The sequence below is a fragment of the Arachis ipaensis genome, chromosome B8 (genome assembly GCF_059453495.1).
Source record: "Arachis ipaensis isolate K30076 ecotype BB chromosome B8, ASM5945349v1, whole genome shotgun sequence".
NCBI lineage: Eukaryota > Viridiplantae > Streptophyta > Magnoliopsida > Fabales > Fabaceae > Arachis > Arachis ipaensis.
The window spans coordinates 28,591,849-28,614,943 of record NC_142443.1 but is presented as its reverse complement, the minus strand read 5'-3'; the positions used below and the strand labels follow the sequence as shown (position 1 = coordinate 28,614,943).

At 36.4% G+C, this 23,095-nt stretch overlaps 2 protein-coding genes across 2 annotated transcripts; one reads left to right on the top strand and one right to left on the bottom strand.

The window, feature by feature from the left end:
• Positions 1 to 951: 951 nt before the first annotated feature.
• On the bottom strand, positions 952 to 23,006 carry LOC148547542 (uncharacterized). Its single transcript, XM_088497190.1, has 4 exons — positions 22,540 to 23,006; positions 21,823 to 22,005; positions 7,600 to 7,670; positions 952 to 1,391 (listed from the first exon to the last, which is right to left on the bottom strand). Exons 2-4 carry the CDS (start codon positions 21,834 to 21,836, stop codon positions 952 to 954), a joined length of 525 nt encoding a protein of 174 aa, XP_088353316.1. The 5' UTR covers positions 21,837 to 22,005; positions 22,540 to 23,006.
• LOC107613716 (putative carboxylesterase 12) lies at positions 19,006 to 20,489 on the top strand. The gene has a single exon (XM_016315837.3). The coding sequence runs from the start codon at positions 19,119 to 19,121 to the stop codon at positions 20,292 to 20,294; it is 1,176 nt and encodes a 391-aa protein (XP_016171323.2). The 5' UTR covers positions 19,006 to 19,118; the 3' UTR covers positions 20,295 to 20,489.
• Positions 23,007 to 23,095: the final 89 nt, after the last annotated feature.

Genomic DNA, 23,095 nt, shown 5'->3' with positions numbered 1-23,095 from the left:
TACAAGCTCAGAGAACACATGTCCTGCATTAATTCAAGCCTTAGCCTCGGCTCTTTTTCGGGTGAACAATTCATTAAGCCTATAAAACGTTGCCTTAACAAGTGCAGTGACTGGAAGATAGCGAGCCCCTTTCAGTACCGAGTTGATGCATTCCACTAGATTAGTTGTCATATGACCCCATCGATATCCCCCATCAAATGCTAAAGCATACTGCTCACGCGGAATCCGATCCAACCAGTTGGTATAAGCCTCACCCCGCTTGCGTAAACGCTGATAACGCGTCTTGTACTCGTAAACTGTTCACGAGTATCTTGTCAATTAAAAAAAGACCCACCATAAAAAACGTTCATCATAATAACTGAGTTCAGGAGTAAATATAATCGTAACTATCATACCGATGTTGATGATAAGCTTTTGCAGATACGGAGCCTTGAATTTCCTCAGAAAGTTGGACTCTATATGTCTGATGCAGAACATGTGGAATGCTCTGGGAGGAGACCAAGCTCCGTTACTACGATCAATAGCAGACCTAATGGAATCGTGCCGATCGGAGATAAGGCCCACACCATCACGTGTCACAACATGCTGTCACAAGTTACTAAGAAAAAAGTGCCAAGCCTCAGATGTCTCTCCCTCAACTATCACAAATGTAATAGGCACGATGTTGTTGTTGCCATCCTGTGAAACTGTAACCAACAAACAACCCTTGTATTTTCCATACAAATGAGTTCCGTCTACCTGCACTATTGGCTTGCAATGTCTGAATGCTCTAATACAAGGGTAATAACTCCAGAAGACTCGGTGTAGTACACGAATATTAGGAACCAAGTCATCTCCCTGATATGCAGGCATTGTTTCAAAATGAACGACTGCGGATGACTCCTTGTGACACATGGCCTCAAACCATATTGGCAAGGCTTCGTACGAAGCTTCCCACCCTCCGAAAATTGACTACACTGCCTTCTGTTTTGCCAACCTTACTTTGTGATAACTTATGGTGTAGTTAAACTTTGCTTGTACTTCCGAAATTACTGATTTCACCCTTATGGACGGGTCAACTTCTACCAATAGCTTTATTGCTTCTGCAACTATGTTGGAATCCAGCTTCGAATGTTCTTGAGAAATGGTGGTCCTAGTACAGGTGTAACTACCATTGTACCTCCTTATCTCCCAACAGAACTTTCTGGACATTTTACTCACCCTGATCAGCCAATCACATCCTGCACCATACTGGGTGCATTTAGCATAGAATGTCGTCGGTTCTGACTCATGCACCCGATAATTTACACCTATGTGGATTGTATAATCTTTCATCGCCTTAATTACTGCCTCCTTAGAACTGAATTCCATTCCCACGGTAAATTCACCATCTGGCATAAGGGGAAGCTCTGCTGCAATCACATCACAAATTTTAGAGTTGTCAGAACTAATAATCTAATAAACTAATAATCACAGAATAATGGAAAATGTAGTTGTCAAAACCGAACCGGTGATCGAATCGGTCAGGTCACTAGGTCATTGGTTCAACCGTGCATCACTGGTTGAACCGATTTATCCGGTCCTATGTAAATAAAAAATAAAGCATAGTAAAAAATTTTCACTAACATTTCAAAAATATCTAACTATTCTAAAACAATATGAAATAGGAACAATAGTATTTTGTTAATTTTACAGAGTTTGACCGATTTTAACCGATTCACTCCGGATTTAACCGGATTGCACCGGTTCGTTGCCTTGTGCGGTCTCATCAATTGGACCGGACCGGTCTTAGATCTACTTTACCGGTTTTTTGGTCAAATTGGCCGGTCCAGTAGAGCCGGCCGGTCCGATCGAACCAGTCATTCCGGTCCAATTTTATCAACAATGACGAAAAATGCTACATTTCTCAGTCTACATGTTCACTTCATAATTAAACATTAAACAATTACTAATTACATGCTATATTTTGCCTATTTACCGTTGTCTTAACTATTTGTCCTAAACTCAAAACCCATGCACAAATCATACTTTAACAAATCTTAATATAAATTGATGGCGCACTTGCATTTACATATTGAGGAAATTCCGGTGCATGCATGGCCTCCAAATCCAACAACCGCATGAAACTTGGCTCCACAAACGGCTGCTGGTTTGCTAGTGTGTTTGCCACATCCACCACATCGGCCACCATAGCCTCGTCAGCTTGATCTTCGTCTACACCCGGATCAACGACCTCATAGTTACTTTCGAACTCTTCTTCACTATCACTATTGTAATCTTCCAATTCAATATCTCGGTCCGCTGCAGATTGCTCGAACTCGATATACAGTTCGATGAACAATATTCGCGACCGACTTTCAAGATACACTGAAAACATTTCTTGCATGCTCGCTTCGTCGGTCACGTTTTCTGTTTGAAATTGCACGAACCCACCAAAGACGGATATAGGATATCTGTACAGAATACACGACACTCTCCTAGATATTTGAGAATCCATCTTCTCACAAATGACACCTTTTAATTCTTCAAATGACAGTATGAATGGAATAATAATATCCAACGGATTTTCACACACAAATTTTACTCCTTCTGATGTTTGTAATAAAATTTGGCCATGATAATACACTTTTAATCTTACTCTATCATCCATGATAATAGAGAAGAAGAGATCTACAAAGAAGAAGAAGAGATTTGCAGAGAAGAGGTTTAGAGACTTGTAGCACCGGATAAGAAGAAAATGAAATGGGCTGGTCAGCTTGGGTAGGTATATATATATATATATATATATATATATATATATATATAATCGGACCATCCGACCGCTTGCATGCCCATTCGAATTTTTTTGAACAAAAAAATCGGACAGTCCGATTACTAAACAGCCCACCCAAAAAAATTTGAAACCCAGAAATCGCTGGGTCCGATTTGGGTGCTCTACTAATTTTTTTTTAATGCAGACCTCAAATCAGTAAGTCCAATTTGGTTGGGCCAAAAAAAAATTGTTCCCCATGCAACAAATCACACGATCCGACTTCTTTGCACACAACATCTACCACGCACAAATCGGATGGTCCGATTTGTGTCCCCTCCCACCTACAAGAAATCGGACCGTCCGATTTTCCTCTGTCATCTAACCACCGTCACACCAGTGTGAAACACCTATAAACTCCATAACCAAGCGTTACACCAAACGTTGCATCATATGCAAAAAAGTTAGCCTATAGCACTTAGCTAATAATATTCTTTATTTTTGTGTGGATTATGGTTCTCATAAAGTGACTGGACTTTCAAGTGATAAGGAGAGTGCACAAGAGTATGCTGCCACTGGAATTGGTTTGTTGGCTGGTAGTGGTTCCTCCATCTTGCTTCTCACGCTTGTGTGGGGCACTTGTGTCATTGTTGGCAAACAAAAGTTGAACTATGACGTTGAAGGAAGAATTATATAAAAAACGGGAAAGATAATAAATTTATTTTACGGTATCATCTTGGTTCCTTTCATACTTCTCTTGATTTTATAATGTTAGAACAAATAATGGGTTTTGTGAAAAATGATTTTTGCCACTGTATTACCAACTTAGTGTGGGAACGAATATATATACATACATGTACATGCTAACTGCACCTACTATTATGCTGACTCACCCTAATTACTATGAAAAAAGAAAAGATTCTTTTTTTCTAAATATGGCTAACTAACTGCAACAAATAAATAGTAAGTAAAGTGTGGTTATGCTATCATCTAAAATATAAGGTTTGGTATTTATCTTGGGATTGGAATAAAAAATATAATAATAGAGGTCAATCAACTCTTGCATTTCTTCTGTTTGGAGTTATATATATTGACATAAAAGAATGTTGACAAAGTATTTAATGAGTGCTCCATTAGATAGGATTATCTAAATTATTTACAAAACAGCAATTAACTCATTATGATATAATTACTTGTGCAACAACATTTTTTTTGTTCATGTATTAATTTGGGTGGGTCAGACCACCCCGTTCTGAACCAGCTACCTACATAGACTTATTGTTAGACTCAATGAATGGAAATTATAAATCAGAACAAGAATTGAATGAAAAGTCGATGAAAGACATGAATTAAAAAAATTTAGCAACAATAGACAATCACAATGACACTATTCTTAGTTTCGAGTCCTCAAAAGGTGTGATTCCATAACTAACTTGGATAATTCTATTGTGACCACTCTCTCACCTCACTCATTACATTTTATTTTTCTAAAATCTTAACTAAATGTCTCTTTAATAATAATACAACAAGAGGCATTAAATTAAAATGCTCTTTTAGGATTTTTTTGCTCTATTAGATATTTTGTAATAGAGTCTCAAGTACCAACGTATCAACATTTATTCTTAGTTAGAAATAGAAAAATTCTCCACTACTCAAGCAATCATGTATCATCTGCATGACTGATACAATAAGGAGAAAAATAGAACAAAACAATGAGAGTGACAATGATGATGACAGCCCGATCTAATTAGAAGAAGATGATTTTACTGATGTCCTCAGGGCATGCTTCAATAGTTTAGTTGGCCGGCTGTTTGCAGACAAAATATTTTCTGTTGGAACAATAAAGGGAGCATTCTGAGCAATTTGGGATAGACCGGAAGATTTCAGAGTAAGTGAGATTAGTCACAATCACTTTTAATTTTTCTTTGATAATGAAATAGATGTTATGAGAATAGAAAAGGATTCGCCATGGTTGTTTAAGGACTTTGTTCTCCATACACGTAGATGGACAATCGATACAACTGTTAACAATAAGAAAATTCACAAGTACCCAATTTGGATTCAATTTTGTGGACTCCTTGAGTACCTCAAGACACTAGAGGTGGCAAAGAAGTTAGGCGCAAGAGTTGGCGCATTTTTGGAGGTTGGAATGTCTAATGTCAAAGGGAGAGAAACAAAGATTGTGAAGGCTAAAGTAGAGCTAGATGCCGAAAAGAGAATCAAAGACAATATAAAGGTAACCAAGCCAGACAATTCCATGGCAGAGGTAGTTCTACGATATGAGAGGGTTAGGGTGGTATGCACATATTGCGCAAAGATTGGACATAACCACAGAACTTGTAGGATGCTAATGGAGGATACCCGCAATAATAAGCAAGGCCAAGATAGAATTGGAGAATGGATAAAATCAAATCAAACAGGAAAAAGGGTGGAACAAGAAGAAGAGCTTAAGAGGTCAAGCTTTCAGGAATCAAAAGCAAGTGATGGTATGAGGAAGAAGAAGCCGGTGCCGGATTGCCTTGTTGAATGCTTTTAGGGTCTCAGTGTTAAGAAAAATAACATAAATAAGGAGAAAATTACACTGCAATATAATTTAATCAACATCCAGAATAGTGAGAAGACTAAGGGGCAGCAACCTGGAAGAATGAGAAAATTCAAGAACCTAGCAAGAAATAATAGTGGCGAACTGATAGGTGTGATTGGAGAAAAGAGAGGAGCTGAGGTGGATGCTGAAATGGGGAGTCCAAAGAGGAGGTGTTTTGACAAAGAGAAAGGTTATGTTGAGATGGTGGAGGGTGCCAGCCGTTCAATGGCACCCAAGTCACCATGAGAATAAGAGAGTGGAACTATTGGAATTTGGGAAGACTCTTAACAGTCAATTCTGTTAAAGGGATGTGTCAATCCTACTCCCCCGAGATTTTTTTTATGTGAAACAAAGAATCAACCTTGCTTGGTGGAAAGAAAGCTTAGATCATATGGTTTTAATGATGGAGACTCATTGATCCGATTGGTTTATCTGGGGCATGGCTTTAGCACAGAAGGAGAGTGTTGAAATGCAAATTATTCAGCATAGTGCCTTTTTTCTGACAGCACGAGTGAAGGATGGTACTAAGGGACAAGAATGGGGATTAATTGGAGTTCACCTTAGCACAAAAGAAGCTACTAGAGAGACACAGTTTCAAGATATGACAGCGGAACTACAACGATTTAGAGTCAACGTTGTGATATTAAGAGACTTCAATGCAATCAAATATCAAAGTGAGAAACATAGAGGTAGTGCAAAATTCCCTAGTTTTATGAAAAACTTTAATAGATTTATTGATGATAATGCCTTGATTGATCTAAGAATGATTGGTCAACCATTTACATGGACTAATAGATGTAAGGGAGATACTCTAATCAAGGAGAGATTGTATAGATCGATGGCGGGTGCACAGTGGAGGGAGATATATAGTGCAGAGGTGGTTAGAAGGCTTGTTGAAAATAGTTCAGATCACACTCCACTACTTCTTGACACCAAACCGCCAAGGTGGCCAAGCAAGAGACGCTTCAAATTTCAAGAACGCTGGCGCAAAAGAAGTGAGGTTAAGCAAATTATTAAAGATACTTGGAGGATAGAGGTGGAAAGATCCCCATTGTATATTTTGGCATAAAAACTTAAAAAATACAGACACAAATTGTTCCATTGGCAAAGACAAAATAAGATCAATTCTAAACAAGAAATTGGTAATATTTTGATGAAGCTAGAAAAATTGAGAGCCGTAGGCATTCACAGGGGAACGGAGATTGATGACCTAGAAGCTCAACTAGAAGTGGCGTATGAGAGGGAAGAAAGTTATTGGAGAAAGAAGTTGAGGTGCAAATGGCTAAAAGAAGGGGATCACAACACAAAATTTTTTCATCAGAAATTTCATGTTAGGAACCGAAAAAATAAAATCTGGGGACTAGCAGGGGATGATGGTGTGGTTACTTCAACCCCCGGAGGGCATTGCAAAAGTAGCAGAAGGATACTTCAAGAACATCTTCTCTTCTACAAATCAAGCTAACCCTAATGAGTTTTTAGGAGAATTTCAACCTATGGTTACAACTTCCATGAACTGTAAACTGTTGATATTTGTATCGATGGAGGAAACTAAGAAAGCGGCTTTCAGTATCTGTCCTACAAGTACTCTAGGAGATGATAATTTCATAGCAAAATTCTTTCAATATTATTGGGAAGTGGTTGGTTACGATGTGTACAAGGCTGTCCAAAATTTTTTTGGAAGTGGTAGAATGCTTAAGAACTTTAACCACATGCAAATTTACCTAATTTTAAAAATCTTTGATGCAAAAGATATGACACAAGTGAGATCTATAAGTTTATCCTCGGTGTTTTATAAAATTATCTCTAAAATTATGGTTCATAGAATGCAAGTTATGATGAATAAGATTGTGAGTTTGAATCAAAGTATTTTTTTAAAAGGCAGATTAATTTTAGATAATATGTTAGTTGCTCATGAATGTATGTAGTATCTAAAAAATCAAAAGGGAGGGTTGGAGATTGACATGGTAGTAAAGCTTGACATGAGTAAGGCATATGATAGAGTCAAATAGAATTTTTTATGGCTTATGATGGAAAAGATGGGTTTTGATCATAAATGGATTTCTTGGATTAGGGAACTTGTCTCTACTGTTTCTTATTTTGTTCTTGTAAGGTCAACCGTATGATTTTTTTAGGCCATCTAAGAGACTTCGATAAAGTGACCCCTTATCATCATATCTCTTTTTAATTTGTGCATAAGGTCTTTCCTATTTGCTACATAAGGTAGAACAAAATAGTACAATTTAAGGGATTCAACTATATAGAAAAAGTCCATCAGTTAACCACTTACTTTTTGCGGATGACTCTATACTTTTTAGCAAGGCTTCCTCAGAGTCGTGCAATAATATCTTAACCCTCCTCCTGCAATACAAAAGTATCAGTGGGCAAAAAATCAATCTCAACAAATCAACAATTTTCTTCGGTAATAATACACCGCCTCAATTAAGAAAAGAACTAGTTGCACAATTACAAATAAATAACATTGGAGTACAGGATAAATATCTGGGATTACCTTTCATTGTCCAATGTTCTAAGAAGGCCACCTTTGGAATTATCAAGGAAAGTGTAGAAAAGAGTAAAAGCATGGAAAAGAAGCTTACTATCAGCTGGGAGAAGGCGAATTTTGATAAAAGCAATAGGAGAAGCGATTTTGATATACACCCTAACTTGTTTTAAATTGCCTAATAACCTGCTAGATGATATCCATAGAATTCTCGATCAGTTTTGGCGGGAAAGAACAAAAAATGACCTGGATTAGTTGGGAGAAGATGACTAGGCCAAAACCAAAAGGGGGCCTTGAATTCAAAGATTTTAGAGCCCACAATCTAGCTCTACTGGGGAAGCAATTCTGGAGGGTGGTCACAAAACCGAATAGTTTACTGGCTTGATTGTTGAAAGGAAAGTATTTCAGGCTCAATTTGATACTTAGAGTAGAGAAAAATCCTCACTCATCTTCAGGGTGGCAGAGTCTGCTCGAGGGTAGAAAGGTGGTAAAAAAGGACTCATATGGAGTATTGGTACTAGAGACAATGTGAACATTTTCAATGATCCATAACTTTTTCTACCTTATCCTTTTGTTTTAAATGCCCCCAATCATACCCATCCTAGAGCCTACCGAGTTAAAGACTTCTTGATTGCAGATCGCAAATGGAATTGGCCACTACTTTAGAACCTATTCCTTGTTGAAATTGTAGAAAAGATTAGGAAAGTTCCTTTAAACATCTCTGGGGTTGACAAATTGGTGTGGTCTTGGGACAAAAATGGGCAGTACGATGTAGCTTCAGGATATAAGATTGCTTATGGATTCTGACACCCCAATTGAACATTGCCTCTCGATTATGTGAAATAGGGTGTTGTGAAACTCAATTTAGAAGTTGCAAATTCTTTCCAAGATTCAGATTTCCATTTGGAGATAAGCCCACAAGAGATTTCCAGTCCTCAACAATATTTACCAAAGTTTTCCTTCAATCTCCCCTCTTTGTTCAAAATGTCAAATAAATTCAAAAACAACCTTACACTGTCTGGTTACCTACCCTTTTGCCATGGAAGCTTGGAGAGCTTTATTGTTAGAGGAAGTAGACTCAAAGGTTCATGTCATGGATTTTGCTTTTTGGTGATTAAAAAGGTTGAGCCTTGCTTCTATGAGAAATGGTGGTACTCAAACTCTCGAGATCGTTGCGGTTCTACTGTAGAATTTATGGAGGCTCGGAACTTACTTATATTTGAGAAGAGATAAGAATTTCAGAGGTGATTGATGCAACGGTGAGGCTTTATGGGAAAATTAGGAGAAATAGAAACAGTGAACCATGACCTAAGCTACTTTCCTTTCTTTCAAGTTTATTTATCTTTTCCTTTCATTTCATAATGAGTTGGGAGACCCTCATCTGCTATTTTGTTTTTTGTGCTGTTGGACTCATGTAATCCATCAATTTTGAGAAATGCAATTCTATCTTTTTTGGCAAAAAAAAAAAAAAGACTAACTGTCTCTTTAGGATTAACTATCTTGCTCTTCTTCTATTTGCTCATATGGTAGTCATTCACTTAAAATAAGACTCCTTTCTTTCTTGCTAGTTAGGCCTCTTTCACTTCCTAGCCCACCTTCTGCTTTAACATCACTTGCTGGTTCCTCAATTGGCCTGTTGTTCTGAGTTTGTTGGTTTGGTCCACTGATAAGTATATCAATTACAACTTCCCTGAGAACAACCTTATCCTCAAGGTTGAGTTTAGGAAACATCCTCAGTAACTCATCCCAATCTACATATGATGTCTCATCCCTCAAAAAACCTTCCCAATCCACCAAGACCTGCGTTACCTACCTCCCGTCCCTCTTGATCGAGCGCTGCCCCATAATCATTGTTAGCACTGGCTGGAATGAAGCAGGAGCCACTATGAGGATAGGTGCGTCTACTGAGAGCGTCGTGGAACTCCCCAGCATGGAGACAGGGAATACGGGATGGATCATGCTCCCCTCTGGAAACTCCAAACAATAGGCAGTCTTCCCCACTTTGCTCTTCACATGGTAGGGCCTGAAGTATCCCAGGCCAAGTTTAGGGTGTTTAAACAGCGACTATTGTCGATAAGGTTTAAGCTTAAGCAAAATCCAATCACCCACCTTAAAGTTCTTATATTTCCAATTATGATTCTCTTGTTTCTTCATATGATTTTTTGCTTGGTGCAGGTAATACTCGAATTCATCATTCAAAATTTTATGGGTGCACAAAAACAGGTTGACTTCCAAGACTAGTGAGGCGTCTGGCGTATATCCTGGTGGTAGATTCATCGAAAATCCATGTAAAGCTTCGTGTGGTGTCATCTAAATGGCTGAATAGTAGGAGCTATTATAACAAAAATCTGCCCAAGGCAGGAAAGTTTTCCACTGTTGTGGCTGAGAACGGGAGAAGGTATTGTTTAGGGAAACGATTAGTGACCTCAATCTAGTTGATGGTATGGGAATGATAAGCCATGCTATAGGGGGCTTCTATCAAAGACAATGGAGGAGGAAAAACCATGAAGCTTCATTATTGACCCAATGAAAATTCTTGTTATTGTACTGGCAGTGAAACTTGCTCGCAATGGTTCAAGGTGGGCGGTTTTTCTAAAGCGATCCACCACCACCGAGATTTCAAAGTACCCCGTAGATTTTGGCAATTGAACAATGAAGTCTATCGAGAACTCCATCCATGGTCCAATCGGAATAGGTAAAGGTTGTAAGAGCCTTTGTGGCTTAGAAGTCATGTATTTGGTTGATTGAGTAACATCACATTTCCGGATGAACTTGTAAATATTTTTGTGTAGGCCCGACCAAAAGAAGAGCTCCTTAATAGCTTTATACGTCTTGAGTTCACCATTATACCTAGCCATTGGAGTGTTATGGAACTCTTGAAGCAATTGTGTGGAGAGATAAAGAGAAAATCAGAAGACAAATCTCCCTGCTTATATTGTTCAACCATCAATTTTGTTTCTGGATCCTCTCTAGTGGCACACAACAATGTGGGAATTAAAGCAGATTGGATAAATGAGAAAGCTTGGAAGCAAATTAGTGGTGCTTCCTCCCTTGCTGAGACAAAGCATCAGCAACTTTGTTTAGTAAACCAGACCAATATAAAATCTCAAAATCATATCCGAGCAGCATAGTGAGGTAATATTGTTGGTCAGTGGTCAGCACCACTTGATTCATAATTTCACGAAGGTCTTAGTGATCTGTCTTAATGCAAAGACGTCAGCCTAGAAGATAATGGCTCCACTTTGCAACAGCTTGTGTAATAGCATAAATTTTTCTAATGTACCCACCTCAAATATCTCTAGATCATATGCTATACTCTAGACGATCATTGGACTTATCACTGGCTGACAATAGGTATCAGTCACCACCAACCATGACTAGTCGGTTGAGCAACAATATTTCGTATGGTCGGAAGACCATTCACTTGGTCGAATAGGCAGAGTGGTGATGAGTTGATACAGGAAAAACTGGACCGATTCCTGGTAGAAATTGATTGGCAGCAACTTTATCTCAATGCATCGGTTCTTAGACTGTCAGAATCAAGGTCGGATCATTCCCTTCTTCTCTTAGACTCTAATCCGAGAACTGAGAGATCTAAACAGCGATTCAAATTTCAAGAAAGATGGTGTTCCAATGATGAAATAAGGCAGAGTGTTAGAGAGGTTTGACGCGAACAGATTGATGGTTCAGCCATGTATATCCTGGTTCAAAAAATAAAGCGTTGTCGGTATAAGATTGTTAGATGACAGCAAGAACACATATCTAATTTGAAGGTGGAGATTGATTTGCTACAGTCTGAATTAGAGGAACTTCGTTTAGCAAGAATTCATGGAGGTGACATCATTTCAGAAATAGAGGACAAACTTGAAAAAGCATTGCAAAATGAGGAATCTTATTAGAAAGATAAGTCTAGAGTTAAATGGCTCAAATCCGGTTATCATCAAGACATTTACTATAGATAAGGATATCATCAAAATAAACAACTACAAATTTGCCTAAAAATTCTCTCAACATGATTTATTAATATCATAAATGTGCTAGGTGCATTAGTCAATCCACATGGCATAACTAACCACTAATACAAACCATATTTAGTTTTGAAATCTGTTTTTCATTCATCACCAAGTTTCATTCGTATTTGGTGATAACCACTCCTTGAATCTATTTTAGTAAAAATAACAGAACCATGCAAACATCAAGCATATCATGAAGTCTAGGAATAGGATGGCGATACTTTACCATAATCTTGTTTATAGCTCTACAATCAACACACATCATCCATGAGCCATCCTTCTTGGGCACTAACAATACCGGAACAGCACAAGGACTCATACTTTCTCTCACAAAATCCTTAGCCAAAAGGTCCTTGACTTGCCGTTGCAGATCTTTTTCTTTCCTCCGGATTCATCCGGTAAGCTAGCTGGTTTGGAATGCTTGAACCACGGACAAAGTCAATCTGATGCTCAATGCCGCATAACGGAGTTAAACCTGGAGGCATCTCCCCCGGGAAGACATTCCCAAATTCTTGCAAAAGTAAAATAAAAGCACTAGGCAGTTCATGGTTAGCGTCAATGGTAGATCGTAAAGTCTCTCTAAATCTCACTAACACCAATGCTTTTTTTTCTAAACTAGCACGCTTCAGATCTATCTCTCTTTTGCATGAAAACACATCTTGTGAGCACTCTCACTCTCTATGAGATCCATATATTTTTCACTCTTACAACTCGCTTTTTCACTCAGACCCTAACTCTTTTTCTCACTCTTTTCTTCTCTTAGAGCCCTCTCTTTACCTTCTTGTTTTTCAATTTTTTCACATTCTAAAGATTCTTTTGTGGATTCGCGCATGTTCAATTGCTCTAAGTACACTTCTTTAGGGGATAAAGGTGCAAGGGTAATCTTCTTCCCAAGGTAGTAAAGGAGTAACGATTTGTGAAACCATCATGGACCACCCTTCTATCATACTTCCATGGACTCCCTAAGAGTAGATGACAAGCCTGCATGGGAACCACGTCACAAAATACTTCATCACTATATCTCCTAATAGAGAATTGTACGCGAGCTTGCTTCACAATTTTCAGTTCACCAACATCACTTAGCCACTCCAGTTTGTAAGGGTTAGGGTATTTGGTGAATTTCAACCCCAATTTTGTGACCATGGTAGAGCTAGCAATGTTTGTATGACTTCCAACATCAATAATCATGAGTCCAACCTTGCCTCCCAACAAAATTTTTGTATGAAAGATGTTCCCACACTATTATAGATGATCGTTCTTGGCTTGGACATTTAAGATCCGCCTAGTAACAAAGGCCACTAACAGCATACTCAACTATATCATCATCATCTATAGCATCATCCGCATGTGGCATGTCCTCATTTCCTTCTGAATTATCAGATTCCGAAAAAACATCATTCACTTTAATGACCATGGTCCTTTTATTTGGATACTCGGAAGAATAATAGCCTAATCCGTAGCACTTAAAGCAAGTAATATCACGTCTTGATAAGAATTTATTGGGGTTTAATAAATTCCAACCATTAAAATCCCAATGGAAGGGTTGGAAGGAGCTAAGAAAAGAATGACAAAAAAAAGAATATTGGCACACCCCAAAGACACAGTGAAAACATAAAAGATAGATAAAAGTTTTCTTACTAGATCTCTAAGATATCTATTCTTAGCAACCTAGGTCACCGGAAGGGATCCCTACTAGACCTTCAAAGAACCTGACCTTGACAACCTAGATCAGAGGGCTAAAGTTGAAAAAACCATCACGCAGAATCACCTTAGGTTAGATCATTCAATCTTCTTCATGCAACAAGTGAAGTAAATCACTCACCTCACTTAATCACACAATAACACGTGCTTAAAGCAACTGAAAATTTATTCATCAAAAATTGTGTAAATGGTCTCAACAAAAGTTATTAAATAGGCCCCTAACAAACTAACTAAAAGATAAGATAAGATAACTAATTTAAATCAGATTTGATCTTAATGGATTAGATCAGATTGGATTTAAATTTAAAATTCCTAAAAATACTACTAAACAAATCAGAACTAAAATAAATCTTCTAAAAAACTCTAACCGCAAAATAAACTAAAACAAAAGCCTAAAAATTCAAAAATTAATGATAAATTATTTCTCCCACTGAATTTGGAAAGTATTATTGGGCTTCTTACTGTCCTGACTTAGCCCAATAGACCTTGTCCATTCTTTCTTAATTAGAACTTGATGTAATTCTTCATGTATAAATGTTGCCAAGTTCCCAAAGCTCTCCATGAGCTTCTTTGCATGTGCTCTAGTGATGGGACCCTCTGAAAGTATGAAATTTTCATTCTACCCTTTTGTCTTAGATTGTCCCAGTTATCTTTTCGAGCATGTATCAGTTTCTGTTATCACTGATCTAATTGTGTAGTATTAAACTAATATATAAGAGGTTTATTCATTTATGTGTCATTTGTACTAAATTGATTTGTTTTTTTAATCTAAAACACATTTGAATGTGTTTTGTTCGTTGAGTGAGTCAAAGTTTTGGACTTGTGGTTATTTAAATATTTTTTGTATTATTCATAAAAGACTCGTGTACCATTTACAAATAATTTGTTATTTCTAATTAAATGATGTATTAAAACTAAGAACAGATTTTACAAAGACTTGAGTTGTAAATTTATTATGTCATTTACAACTAAATGATATACCAGAACTAAATACTGATTTCATGAAAACTTAAGTTATAGATTTAAAGATTTTGATAAAAAAAAGTATAAATGAGAAAATTTACAAAAAATGCAACGAAATCGAGTAAAAAAGTGTAAAATTCAAAAGAGAATGAAATAGTGACATTTATGTATAAAAAGACGAATTCAAAGTAAATAAAACAATAACGTTTACATATAAGAAGAAGAAGATGACGTTGACGATAACCAAATTATGAGGATAATGATGACGACAATGATGATAATGATAGATAAAAAAAAAAGTTGTAACCAATTTTAAATTTAACCAACACAATTTTTAAGTATGAATTTAACAATAATGATAAATTTTTTTATTAAAACTCCACGCTGATTTCTTTATTAATTATTAACTATTAATTTTATATAAAGCCACAAGGACGGATTTATGCATAAGTTAGTGGGGGCGGTTGCCCCCAGACAAATTTCAAATAATATAGAGCAGTTCTTAGTGAAATGTCAAGTTTGTCCCTATTATATAATTACTTTTGCCCCCAGCCCCAGCCTAAAGCCCCAATTTCTTAAACTGTTCTTCTTCTCCCTTTCTTTCTAAATCCCTAACTACTCCAGCCTCTGCCCTCCAACCTCCAAGCCCCAGAATTACTACAGCGCAGGCGCCAGACCACTACTCCAAGTTTCTGCCGCTCTGTGGCTCCGCCAGTGTGGGCTGTGTCCTGTGTGGCAGTGTGTCACTACTCACTAGCTCCCTGTCATAGTGTCACTATGCGTTTCTGCTCCCACGACTCCTTGTATCGCCGCGATTCTCCTGCGTGGCTCCGTCCTCCGTCGGTTTCTCCTTGCATCGCCGCCACGCCGCGTCTAGTGGTTCTCACTTCTCAGGTTCTACCTTCTTTTGCGTCACTGCTTATGATTTGTGTCAATCTGCTGCTGCGTTCCTCTTTTGCGTTCCTTCCTTTGGCACTCAGGCACTCAGCAATTCGGCATCTGATTCTGCGGTTCTGCCTTCTTCTTCAACAAACATCAATTTCTTTTAAATTTCTGGAGTTCTGGTTGGCTGGTTCTTTTTTTTTTATTCTACAATCTTCTTCTCTGTTGCCGCTAGCGCCACACCACTACTGGGTCATCCACTCATCCTCCTGGAGTTTAGTTTGCCTCTTGGTACATGATTGAGATACTTAATTTACTGGGTCATTCATTTTTTTGCTCATTTGTTTCATTGTTTGATAAATGAATATTTGATATAATTGGTTTATGTAGAAATTGTGAATTTGTTCTGATGTAATTGATACTTAGTCCTGGTCCTGGCGTTTAGTTTACCTCTTGGTACAGTAGTAGGGATACTTAATTTACTGGGTCATTCATTTTTTTTGCTCATTTGTTTCATTGTTTGATAAATGAATATTTGATATAGTTGGTTTATTTAGAAATTGTGAATTTGTTCTGATGTAATTGATACTTTAATTTCATTAACCACCATTGGCTTTAGTGCCTGTACTTAGCATAATTTTACAAATCACAAGTGATGAAGTGCCATACAAATTTAGAAATTCTATTTTATTTAATTATGATCGCTAACTATGTACTCTAACACAGGCTTCACTGCTTCAGCAAAATAATAAATGATCTTATGATCATATATGTATGCCTCTCGGCTCTCGGCTCTTTGGGCTCTGGCCCTCTTTGATATCATAACTTGATTTTGTAGAGAATTTTAACCAAGACAAATATCATTTAAATCATAACTTGATTTTGTGATTGAATTAGTTACTAGCTTGCTGCTGTTGTTATTGGATCAATTTTCTGTTGTTATTGGATCAATTTTTTATTTATATTTCTATGCTGAACTTCTCAATTTGAGAAAAATTATAAATTAATTTTATAGATTAATTAATTTAGGTTTATAATTTTATTTTTATTAGTAATGGAGAAATATTTCAAAAGAACTTTATCATTGGAGATTGGATCCCAAAACAATTCATCGACCTCTTCTAATAAGAGGAGGTTTTTAGAATTTGAAGTAGAGAGTCTCATAGCAGATCCAGGACAACGACCAAAGATTTCAAGTTATCATCCGAATGACAGAGACAAAGTTAGATGTGCATATTTACAAAAAGGTCCTTGTCAACCAAGGACTCATGATTTTTCGCAAACTGTTTGTGGTTCTTCTTTTCGAAGATTTAATCCTAGTTGGTTTGATGATTATGGCAATTGGTTAGAGTATAGTATATCAAAAGATGCTGTTTTTTGTCTTTGTTGTTATCTTATAAAACCTGAGAATGAAGGTGGCGATGCTTTTGTAACCAATGGCTTTTCAAATTGGAAAAAAAAGGAGAGATTAAAAACTCATGTTGGGATTCATGATAGTGCTCATAATCAAGCTTGGAGAAAATGTGAAGCACTTATGAAGCCAAAACAACACATTAGTGCTGCTATTGAAAAACAATCTGAGCAGGCTAAAAAGAATTATCAAATTCACTTGACAGCCACAATTGATTGTATTAGATTTCTTTTGCGACAAGGATTGGCCTTTCGTTGTAATGATGAGACAGATGATTCTGTTAATCAAGGAAATTTTTTGGAACTTCTAAACTTTCTTGAACAACATAATGAAGAGATTGATCGTGCTTTTAAAAATGCTCGTGGGAATCTTAAACTAAGAGCTCCCTCAATTTAAAAAGATATTGTAAGAGCGGCTACAAGTGAAACGACAAAAGCTATTGTAAATGATCTTGGGGATGAATTGTTTGCTGTTTTGGTTGATGAAGCTCGCGATATTTCTATTAAGGAGCAAATGTCGGTTTGTTTAAGGTATGTGAATAAAGAAGGGCAAGTTAGGGAGCATTTTCTTGGTCTTGTTCATGTTTCTAGTACTAATGCTTTATCTCTAAAATTAGCATTGGAGTCATTATTAGAAACATATAATTTAAGTTTATCAAGAGTACGTGGCCAAGGATATGATGGTGCAAGTAATATGCAAGGAGAATTTAATGGTTTGAAAACTTTGATATTGAAAGAAAATTCTTATGCTTTCTATGTACATTGCTTTGCCCACCAACTTCAGTTAGCTCTTGTAACGGTTGCAAAAAAATATGTTGAAATTGCTTTGCTTTTTAATTTGTTAACCAATTTGTGCAATGTTGTTGGAGCTTCGTGTAAACAAAGAGATATACTTCGTGATAGTCAAATGACTAAGACAATTGAAGCATTACAAAGTGGAGAAATTTCTAGTGGACGTAGTTTGAATCAAGAAATAGCTTTGAAAAGAGCTGGAGATACTAGATGGGGTTCACACTATGGAACTATACTTCGATTAATTTCTTTGTTTCCTTCCGTGGTCAATGTTCTTGAATATGTTGAGGAAGATGGAAATAATTTAGAACAAAGAGCTGAAGCATGTCATTTATTGAATGTCATTCAATCCTTTGAATTCATTTTCAACTTGCACTTGATGAAAAATATCTTGGGAGTTTCTAATGAATTATCTCAAGCGTTACAAAGGAATGATCAAGAGATTGTAAATGCTATGGCATTGGTTAAAGTGTCTAAGCAATGGTTGCAAACTATAAGAGATGATGGTTGGCCTCTTTTACTTGATGAAGTCTCATTGTTTTGTGACAAACATAATATTACCATTCCAAAAATGGATGATATATTTGTGTCACAAGAAAGATCAAGACGCAAAGCTCAAAAGATCTCAAATTTGCATCATTTTCAGGTTGAGATATTCTATCAAGTAGTTGATAGACAACTTCAAGAACTCAACAATCATTTTACAGAGGTGAATACTTAATTGCTTCTTTGTATAGCTTGTCTGAATCCAAGACACTCATTTCTTGCATTTGATAAGGAGAAGTTGATCCAGTTAGCTCAATTCTATCCATTAGAATTTTCTTCTACTCAACTCTTGGCACTTGATAGTCAACTTGAGAATTTCATATTAGATGTGCGTTCTGACGATCAATTCTCAAACTTGAATGGGATTGGTGCTCTTTCTCAGAAATTGGTTGAGAGTCGAAAAAATATTATTTATCCATTAGTGTTTCTTCTTTTGAAGTTAGCTTTAGTTTTGCCTGTAGCAACTGCATCAGTTGAAAGAACTTTTTCTGCTATGAACATCATAATGAGTCGGCTTCGCAACCGTATGAGAGATGAATTTTTAAATAATTATTTAGTGACATATATAAAAAGAAAGATATTTGATTATATTGACAATGAAAAGATTATTCAATCTTCTCAAAATATAAAATCCATAAGAATGAAATTTTAAATTATTTACTATTATAAATTATTTTATTATTTTAATTTGTTTTTTTTTTTTTTACCAAAGATAGAAGATTCGAACTCACAACCTCTTAATTGAATATAGAGAGACTATGCCATTTGAACTATTACTCATTGACATTGTTTTAATTTGTTAGTTAAATAATTTAAAGAGTAATTATATTTTATCCCACTAATAAAATTTTCTGGATCCGTCACCTATAAACACACTAACCATTTTTATTAGAAAGTAGAAACCTAATGATATAAGCTTTTTCCCCTTGCCTCTTTTATATGCGAAATGTGGATACATGATCGAGGAAATTAAAAAAAAAAAAAAGTAAAAAACAAAAGATGATGATAAGGTCAAGCTTCATCGCTGTACACACACTAAACAATTATCTTCAAATCCCAACAAAATCAAACTCCAATACCCAATCATTATTATCTCTACCCATCCCAAGAAACCTTCCTTCTTTTTCCTCGTTGAATCTCGCATCTTCAAAGCCTCTACGTTGCTCTTCTTCTTCATCATCATCCACCATGGATTCTTCATCAACTTCGAGCAGCATTGACACCAATGAGGAACTAGCCTACGACCTCCCACCAATCATGAAAGTCTACAAAAACGGCCGCGTGGAGAGGCTTGCCGGCGAAGACGTTGTTCCTCCGTCGCTGGACCCCGTAACAAACGTTGAATCCAAAGATGTAGTGATCTCAGAAGATGAAGGAATCTCCGCACGCCTTTTCCTTCCGAAATCAATAACCGAAAACCAGACAACAAAGAACAAGCTTCCTCTCTTTGTTTACTTTCACGGAGGAGCGTTCTGCATCGAAACGCCGTTCTCAGCCAACTACCATAACTTCCTTAACTCCGTTATTTCCAAGGCTGGCGCCGTTGGCGTCTCCGTTCACTATAGAAGAGCACCGGAACACCCCGTCCCCGCTGCACACCAAGATTCATGGCTTGCGCTGAAATGGATTGCTTCGCATGCCGACGGAAATGGCCCTGACGAGTGGCTGAACCGCCACGCGGACTTTGGGAAAGTTTTCTTCGCCGGCGACAGTGCGGGTGCGAATATTGCTCATTATTTGGGAGTTTGGGTCGGGTCGGAAGGGTTACCGGGTTTGAAAATTGAAGGGATTGTGTTGGTGCATCCTTATTTTTGGGGATCGGAGAGGATCGGATCGGAGGCGTACCAGACGGAAGCAGCGGAGAAGGTGGATGGTTTGTGGCGGTTTTCGTGCCCGACGACGAGTGGATCCGACGACCCGATTATAAACCCGGATAAGGATCCGAATGTGGGGAAGCTGGCGTGTGAGAGGGTTCTTGTTTTGGTTGCTGAGAAAGATTTGTTGAGGGATAGGGGTTTTTTCTACAAGGAGGTTCTTGAGAAGAATGGTTGGGGTGGAGTTGCACAAGTTGTTGAAGCCAAAGATGAGGGTCACGTGTTCCACATGTTTAAACCAACGTGTGAGAATGCTATGCTTTTGCTCAACCAAGTTGTGTCCTTTATCAACCAAGATTAATCATGGTTTTAAATTGAAATTCAGCTTGTTTAGTGATTAAATCTCTTCAATCTGTTCAACTATTATCCTCCTCCTTTATTATTGTCCTAATGTCCTGTGATGTAAAAGTTGCGAAAAATGTACTTTAATTGCCACAATTTCTACTGTAATGACGGCAACAACTAATTAAAATCATGTACTAGATTTTTCTTTGTACATTGTTGGTTTTTATAGGGAAATAGATTTTTTTTTTAATTATTTGATAAAGTGTGATTTTTTATCTTATATTTTTTAAGTAGAATAAAAAAATATAAAAAAAGATATTTAATAGTAAAAAAATATTTAATAATAAAAGATTACATTTTGCTAAATAAAAAAAAATTAAGAGAATTCACTTTTACTTTCACATGCAGCATTTCTTATTTTGTATATTTGCTGAACAAAAATTTTTAAAGTTTGCAAGTTTAATTTTTATTGGTCATTATTTAGCAACCCAATATTTTTAGTTCAACGCTTAATACTATATATTTATTCAATATTTTTAAATATTGTTGGATAATTATTGATAAAAAATAATAATAATATATTTAAGGAATAGTCAAATTTATTTTTATTTTTGTCGTTATTTTTATCCAACAATCTAATTTTTTTAATCTAGTAATCTAATAATATATTTTTAAATTATATTTTTAAATATTGATGGCTAATTACTGGTAAAAAATAATAAATTCTATTATCCCTTTAATATTCTTCAAAATAATAAATTGTGCCGATTTTGTAATATTGTTGTTTACTCAATACAATAGTTTTTTTTTTCCCAAAGGTAGGAGTGAAATTCGAAATCGCAATCTCTAGGTGAGTATAGAAAGACCATTTGAGTTATAGCTCATTGGCTACTAAACACCGCAGTTAATATAATAGAATTTAGTTATTTACAATTTTGTAGAAGAAAAAATTTTTTCGAATAGTTCTTTGTTTGGGATAATAAAAGATAATTAAGATAAAGAGGGGAAAAAGAAAAAAAAAACAGAATTAGTTGAATTTCAGTTAAAAAAAGAGAAGAAAATAGTTGATTTTTAAATTATTAAGTATAAACGTTTATAATTATAGCAGTGCCTATTACAAATACTTGTGGAGATTGGGATTAAGCTTACATACAAGATTATTCTTGATTATTCATTATGGATACGTTACAACAGTAGCTTTTTTTTTTTGGACTAGATAAGAGTAGCATTTTATTAACTGGCAAGCAGGTCTCAATTCAATTGTTGGGGTTTTGCAGGGATAGATAGTGGTGAAATACAACGGTGAGCAAAAAATCTGTGATAGTAGAAATAGACTACACGAATTATAGACTAGAACGAAGAAATGATGGTGGGTCTATTATTATTATTGTCCTGGGTAAACTTCATCATCACACACTAATAGTTTTTACTTTCAGAAGTTCTAAAGATTGGAAATTTTTTTCAACACTATATTTTATACAATTTTATCTTTTTTGGTAAACACTAATAAAGAAAAAACACAACGAAAGAAAGAGCTTATTCACCGTGTTTTCGACATCAAGCTTTGATCGAGGTGGGTGGCTTGTTTTGCTTTTATTCACAGAGACGTCAATAGAGTTGCCAATTGGCTCACCAAGGAGGAAGATTAACGTCGCTACTGCTATAGAATGGATTTGTCCTGCTAATCCCCTGCTTCAGATACTACAAGAAGACCTTAGATAGGAGATCTGTTGTATATAAATGTTGGTTGTATGTTAGCTAAAAAATTGTTGGTCTCACATATTAGGACTGAGCCTTGCAAATTCTTATAGGATAATGAATAAAGGAAATTAAAAGAGAAAAAAGGAGAGAAAAGTTCATCAAATTTATTATTCGGCTATATTTTTGTGGTTCACAAAAAACATAATATAATGTTAGTCGTATTTACAATGTAAAAAAAGAATACCACTTTGAGAGTTGGCATCAAGACAAGACATAATCACTTTGCAGCAATTTACTTGACCTTCGGCCGATTAGAACTTTTTATTGGTTAAAACTCGATACATTCATATCTTTAGTAGCATTTTTTTTTTATTAATTTTAGTTCATAAGCTAATGCTTCATGTTTTTTTATTTTAAGTAATCAATTCATGGTTTAGTGCATATTACTTTGAGTATGTGAATTTCTTTTGTTACAGAAAATCTTAAAAGAAATCAAGCAAAGACAAAAAGGAAGAAGAACAAACAATAACAACAAACAATACACAGACAACCAAACCTACAAGTCTTCTCAGGGGTTGCTTGCGCCTCACGCCTCACGCCTCCCTCCATGTGCCTCATGCAGCACTCCAGAGACCTCCCAGGGGCTGCCTCCCTTGCTGCGCCTCACGTCCCCTTGCTTGCGCCTTACGTTTCCTTACTGCGCCACACATTTCCTTGTTGTGCCTCACATCCCCTTGCCTACGCCTCACGTGGCTGGCCTTGCGCCTCATGTAGCATCTCACAGAGACCTCAAATTCCTCCATTTTGGGCTTGCGCTTCGCGCAAGAGTTGCTGCGCCTCATGCACCGTTATGGACCACTCCCAGAGTTTGTGATTTCTTGCTAAATCTCCCTTAATCTCTAATCCTTTAAAGCACTAGAATTGATTATTGAAGCAAGAGCATAAAGCCATTATTTGAAGTATTGATTGACAATTACGAAGAATTATCTATAACTTGACTTGAGAGGATAAACTATTTGAAAAACATTAATTAGTTTAGATTTGATTCTATTTTAATTTTGATTTGTTTTGAATCTTAAATTAGAGTTAGTATTTAAAGAGGGAGACACTCACATG